The sequence below is a fragment of the Mastomys coucha genome, unplaced genomic scaffold, assembly GCF_008632895.1.
Source record: "Mastomys coucha isolate ucsf_1 unplaced genomic scaffold, UCSF_Mcou_1 pScaffold21, whole genome shotgun sequence".
Classification (NCBI taxonomy): Eukaryota; Metazoa; Chordata; class Mammalia; order Rodentia; family Muridae; genus Mastomys; species Mastomys coucha.
The window spans coordinates 3016228-3023149 of NW_022196904.1; the positions used below are offsets into that span (position 1 = coordinate 3016228).

The window sequence follows — 6922 nt, forward strand, 5'->3', positions numbered from 1 at the left end:
AACCCTGTCTAAAAAAAAAAAAAGAAAAAAGAAAAAAAGAAAGAAAGAAAGAAAGAAAGAAAAGATAAAAAGATGTATGTCACTATTCTGGGCTACCAGCATCTCTTAATATCTCTCTTCCCCCCCCCTCTCTTTCTCTCTCTCTCTCCTTCACGCCCCCCTCCCCAGGGTTCTCACTATGCAGGCCTGGAACTTGGGAACCTGTGATCCTCCTGCCTCAGCCTCCCCAGTGATGGACTACAGATGTGAACTCCTACACTCAATTCTGCTGTGGTTTTCAAAGATGCTCAGATCATCTCCCAGCATCTCCCAGTCCATCTGACCTAAGCATGTCCATTCACCATCAAGAGGATTCCCTCATTATTACCATCCATGGCAGTATACATACATCATCTCAGAAAATGGTCTGCTGAGAAAGAATAATCTTAAATTCAAGGATAGTCTGGACTACACAGCAAGAACTTGTTTTAAAAGAAAAACACAAACAAGACACTAGAAAATAGCATGTCAGGTAAAGAAAGGTGCTTGCTGCTAAGCCTGGTAACCAGAGCCTGATCCCTAAAACCCAACTCTACCAAGTTGTCCCCTGACCTCTATCCATGTACCCTTGCATGCATGTGCAGACACCCACAACACCCTTCAAAACAAGTAAATGAGTAAATACATGTATAACAAAAACAGGGGACCTTGGTTGATTGAGTGCTTAGTGCTTGCCTGGGTTTGGTCCCCAGAACCACATAAGCTGGGTGTGGTGACATTTGCCATTCTAGCACTGGAGAGGCAAGGGTGGAAAGGTCAGACACTTAAGATCATTCTCAGTGACACAGTGAATTCCAGGATAGGTTGTGCTATGCGATAGCTTGCCTCAAAAGAAAAAAAAAAAAGATCTTGATGTGGTAACACATGACTGTAATTCCAGAATACAAAATCCAATTCTGTCTCAAAACAATAACAACGACCAACCCAACGGGCTGGAGAGTTGGCTCAGTGGTTAAAACTACTGGCTGCTGCTCTTCCAGAGGACCTGAGTTTGATTTCCAACACCCATATGGTGGTTCACAATCATCCAAACTCTGATGGCAGGGAGTCTGACACCCTCTTCTGGCTTCTGAGGGCCCTGAATTTGCATGTTGAACAAACATACATGTAGGCAAGGCATGCACACATGTAAAATAAAAATGTTAAAAAAGAAAAGTAAACAACATCAGTAAGGGCTGGAGAAAGGGCCCAGCCGTTACCAGTGTTTGTTGCTCTTGCAGAGGACTGGAGTTCATTCCCAGGACCCATGATGGGTGGCTTATAAATGCCTGGAACTCCAGCCCCTGCACATGAACATGCTCATGTTCTCTCTTGCACATGCATGCACATGCCAAACAAATAGACACACATGCACAGAGACTCACACGGAGCAAAACAGAGAGACAAAGAGACTGAGACATACAGAGAGAGGGAGAGAGAGAGAGAGAGAGAGAGAGAGAGAGAGAGAGAGAGAGAGAGAGAGAGACAGAGATGTACACAGAAACACACACACAGAGACAAAGGCACAAAGAGAGATGCATGCACACAGAGATACAAAGAGAGAGAGAGAGAGAGAAACACATGCACAAAGATACACACAGAAAGAGACAGAGACAGAGATATACACATTGAGAGAAAGAAACAGAAAGATACAGAAAGACAGAGACACAGAAAGATGCATAAACACAGAGATACACAAAAGAGACACAGAAAGAGAGACACACATAGACATGCATGCAGAGAGAGAGACACACACACAGACATGAACACAGAAATATACACACAGAGAGAAAGAGACAGAGAAAGACAGAAACAGAGACACAGAGATTCAGAGGAACACATAGAGAGAGACACACACACAGAGACAGACACACATACATAGAGACACACAGACTCACATACACACAAAGAGATTTAAAAAACAAAACAAAACAAAAATTAAAATGTAAAACTCATTAGATGTCACCAGACAAGATGTTGCATTTGAGTCCCAGGAATACAAGCAAGAGGGCATAACACATAATTACCTTAGAGTGGTGCTTTTAAAAAACTAGCAGGTGCCAATGTGAAGGAGCAATTGCTGGGTCAGCAGCTATTGGCGTGGGCATGAGTCTCACCAGCTGGCTGCCTCCAGGTAGCTGGCGGGCATGTGTGGGCAGTAAATTTTGTCTTGAGAGGACAGGAGCACAGTGAGTGACCTGAGTCCCGTTGATCCTGGAAGGAGAACACCAGTCACCATATTCAGGCCCCGCCATGTGCAGACTAGAGCCATTTCTGAAGAGGTCCCTAGTGGTCCTCCTTTTCCTGGGCCTGGCAGAGGCCTGCATTCCTCATGAAGGTAAGGCTTCCACTTCATGGTATCTTAGGGTGGGGAAGTCACTGAGACTGGATTCGATGAGTAATTCTGAGGTCTCCCGTAGGCTTCCTTGCTTTGGGTGTGGACAGCCCACTCCCTTCTCCCTTACAGGGACAACTGCATGAGTCCAGGGTTGTTGGTCTTGCTCTTAGACATACTGGTAGCTTTGTGAGTTTCTAGTTGGTGGCCATTCCCTTGGAGGTACTGGGACTACATTAGTCCCAGGTTGGAGTATTTGCCTTCAGAGGTACTGGTTGCTTAGTAAATCTTGTGTTGGTGGGCCTATTGTTAGAGATGCTGGTGGCTTCATAGTCCCTTGCTGGTGGCTCTTCCATGGAGATGGATGGATTAGTTCTCAGCAGTGATTTTTTTTTTTTTTTGGCAACATAAGAGAGAGACACCACATATGTTGGTCAGTCTCTTGTCTTCATCTAGTCCTCGGTAGTCATAGAATCTGCTAGGCCACTTTGTGTCCTTGAAGAGATGGAATTGTATAGGGCTGGGACTTACGAGCCCAACTGTCAGTGTGCCAGTGAGGTAGATACCCATCCTTTACTGTTTCGTGCAGACAGAACTATATGTGCAAGAAAATGTTGGACTAGAAGACACGGAGTCTCTTCAAGGTTCTGGGAACAGTCAGTGTGGCAGAAAGATGGCAGATAGAATGAGGAAATGGTAGGCGAGCTAAGACACAGCAAGAATACGGAGTGTGTGGGAACCAGGATATCCAGGGTTTTGGGGTCATATGAAGATATGGTTTCCTTCTCGTCTTCCTCCTCCTCCCTTTCCTTCCTTCCTCTTCTTCTCCTTCTATTTTAAAAATTGTGTTTGTTTGTGTGTGTGTGTGTGTGTGTGTGTGTGTGTGTGTATGTGTGTGTGTGTGTGTGTGTGTATTTGTGCAGATCAGAAGACATCTGTTAGGAGTTGGTCCTCTCCATCCACCCGGTGAATCTCAGGAATCTGAACTCAAATCATCAGGCTTTGCTGGGGACAGTAGCTTTACCCACTGAGGCATCTCTCCTCCTCTTCCTCCTCCCTGTCTCCCTCCTCTCCCTCCTCTTCCTCCTCCTCTTCCTCCTCCTCTTCCTCTTCTCCCTCCTCCTCTCCTCTTCCTCCTCCTCTCCTCTCCTCCTTCTCCTCCTTCTTCCTCTCCTACTCCTCTTCCTCTACCTCCTTTTTCTTCTTCTTCCGATCATTAGTCTTTTCCTGTCTCTCATGAACTTCAAACATTTAAATGAGTCTGGTCAGTTAGTCTCAGAATATCTGCTAGATTGAATTTCTCTGAGCTTTTCCCATGATTAGATTGAGGTTATGAATTAGGGGCAAGAATATACTGAAGTCCCACTGTGCCCTCATGGATGAGTTACAGCCAAGTGACTGATAATTGTTTGTCTCTTACCTATGATGCTGGATTGCTTGGTTTGTCTTGACACAAGCTAGAATCATTGGAAAGGAAGGAGCCTCAATTGAGGAAATGCTTCCATGAGATCCAGATGTAAGGCATTTTCCCAATTTGTGATCATGGTGGGTGGTGCCACCCCTGGACTGTTTCTATAAGAAAGCAGGCTGAGTAAACCATGAGAAACATGCCAGTAAGCAGGACCCCTCCATGGCTTCTGCATCAGCTCCTGACTTCACAGTCTTAACCTGTCTGACTTCCTGGCCTGGCTTCAATATGGAGGTGTAAGTCAAATAAACTGTTTCCTCCCCCACTAACATTTTGGTCCTGGTGTTTCGTTGCAGTAGCGTGACCCTGACTAAGACAGATGCTGTCTTGGTTCTCTTGGATAAGGTTGTATCTACAGGTTTCTCCACGGCCTGTTACTATTTCTCTTCTTGTAACTGATAAATATATGGGGGAGATGCTGACACTATACACATGTACTCTTTTTCTTTTCGTGTTGGCCAATGAAATTTAGCAGCTGTCTGTAGATCTTGCCTTAAGAAAGGATTACTGAGCCAGGCAGTGGTGGTGTACACCTTTAATCCCAGCACTTGGGAAGCAGAGGCAGGCACAGATTTCTGAGTTAGAGGCCAGCCTGGTCTACAGAGTGAGTTCCAGGACAGCCAGGGCTATGCAGAGAAACTCTGTCTCGAAAAACCAAAAAAAAAAAAAAAAAAAAAAAAAAAAAAAAAAGAAAAGAAAAAAAGAAAGGATTACTGTAATGTTTTATCAAATAGAGATTTTTCTATTCTCTTTATCATATATATATATATATATATATATATTGAAATTCCTAAGAGATGAACTGAAGGCAACCTGATGGTTCTGACTTTGGCAAGCACCTTTACACACATGTACATATCCTGGCACCACCAGACACATTATTAACAATAAAATGAACACGAAAAACTTAAAAGGAGATTGATCCATTTGATCATGTTTATATCAATATGAACTCATAGCTTCCTATGTGTCAATTGATCATCTTTGACGATGGGAAACTGACAATCGAAGCTTCTCTTCTAGACATGCTAAAGCTGAAGTGCCCATAGATGACGGAGGCAGCCACAGGTACCAAGTCCCAGAAGAACACCACAAGGAATGCTCTGTTCACCCCTCTACCAGGGACTTTTTCCCAATCAGCTGAGCAGATATTTTTAGAATAGAGCTGAGTCCAGTTCCCATGTGACTCCTAAGCCCTAAACATAGGCCAGGTTGAACTGAGTGAATGTTGGCTGGCTGGGTTGGTAGACAGAGGGATGAATAGGTATGTGGTAGACAAGTGTGGTAGATGGGCAGTGGACGGATAGATGGATGGATGGGTGGACATATGGATGGATGGAGATGGATACTGGGTAGCTTTATGGATGTATGAGTAGATGGAGGTATAGATGAGTAGGCAGATGGGTAAATAGGTGGATGGAAGAAAGGGTCGATGCATGATAGATAGGAATACAGTATGTGTGGGTACAAGAGTGGGTGGGGAACTGATTGGTAGATGACAGCCATGTAGATGGATAGATAAGCAGATGGGTGATGGACAGGTGAACAGGGATGGGTAGGCAGGTGGGTGAGCAGATGAGAGACCCCAAGGAACTCTGATAGAAACTCTTAACTCTTCTAGTTAGCTTCCAAAGACACGACAGCTGTGGTGATGTTGATCATTGTAGTGATTTGAGTCTCATGTCTCCTTCCCTCCCTGCACCTGCTTCCTGGTCCTGATGGAATCGACTTGAATGATGTTTTGCCTGAAGTAGCAACGGAAGAGAAAAGTAAGAACTCTCAGCACCCTGTGTTTGTGTTCTCAGATGGCTCCTCAGGCTCTGTTGGACCTGGAGAACCATCTGGGAAATCTGTGGAAGGGTGGAGCTCCAATCTGCTATTAAAATCTTGGCTTGAAGATCAGAAAAAAAAAAAAAAAACTATTTAAAAGCAAGCAGGTGCCAGGCATGATGAGATATGCTTGTAATATTAGGTGGAGGCAAGAGAATTGAAAGTTCAAGGTCATCCTCAACTGCACTGTGAGTACAAGGCTAGATTGTGCTACATGAGACCCTGTTTCAAAAAAAAAATTATGCTAGTTTAATAGAAAAATAGCTGGATTCTCATGTCTGTACCTGTATCCAGTCTGTTATGGTGTGTTAATCTGACTGAAGTAAATTAAAATGTAATCTCAAATGGAAGGAGTTGGAATGTTGTATAAACACTGTTTTAGCCAGAATTCTCCAGAGAACCAGAAAGAATAGAGGAGAGAGAATAAATAGAACATAATGAAATGGAAGTAGACTAGAATAAAATAGAAATAAAGTATGATGTCAATATAACAAAAGTGGGTTAGTACTGGGTAGCACTTTAAGCCCAGCACATAGGAGGTAGAGGCAGGTGAGTCTCTGTGATTTCGAGGCCATCCTAGTCTACATAGTGAGATTCCACCTTTACATGGATTCCAGGCATAAACTCAAGGTAAATAAGGAAATACATCAGAATAAGATAAATATAGGTTATAATAGAAAGTAGAGTGTATAAAAAAAGACTAGAAATAGAAGAACAGAACTGACTAGGACTGGCTATGATAAGATATAGACTATATAGAATAGAATAGAATAGAATAGAATAGAATAGAATAGAATAGAGTAGAGTAGAGTAGAGTAGAGTAGAGTAGAGTAGAGTAGAGTAGAGTAGAGTAGAATAGACAGGTGTAGAGGGATTTATTATGCAGGCTACGAAGGCCCATAACATACCATCCCAAGCTAGAGGTTCAGGGAGGTTGGTAGTGTGGCTCAGTCCAGTGATATAATTCTCAGTCTGTCTTGTTTAGGGTTTTATTGCTATGAACAGACACCACCACCCATGGCAAGTCTTATAAAGGACAACATTTAATTGGGGCTGGCTTATAGGTTCAGAGATTCAGTCCATAATCATCAAGGCAGGAACATGGAAGCATCTAAACAGGCATGGAACTGGAGGCCCTGAGAGTTCCACCTCTTGTTCCAAAGGCAGCTAGCAGAAGATTCACCTCCAGACAGCTGGGACTAGGGTATTAAAGCTCACACCCACAGTGACACACCTACTCCAACAAGGCCACACTTTAGTGCCATCCCCCC

The 6922-nt window shown here is 43.6% G+C and overlaps 1 protein-coding gene across 1 annotated transcript in view; it reads left to right on the top strand.

Annotated features, from left to right (window-relative positions):
• Positions 1-2271: 2271 nt before the first annotated feature.
• Eddm13 (epididymal protein 13) overlaps positions 2272-6922 on the top strand; it is a 30095-nt gene continuing 25444 nt past the window's right edge. The window contains exon 1 of the mRNA XM_031390916.1: positions 2272-2356. Within this exon, the coding sequence (XP_031246776.1) occupies positions 2272-2356 (85 nt within the window). The remainder of the gene's footprint in view (positions 2357-6922) is intronic.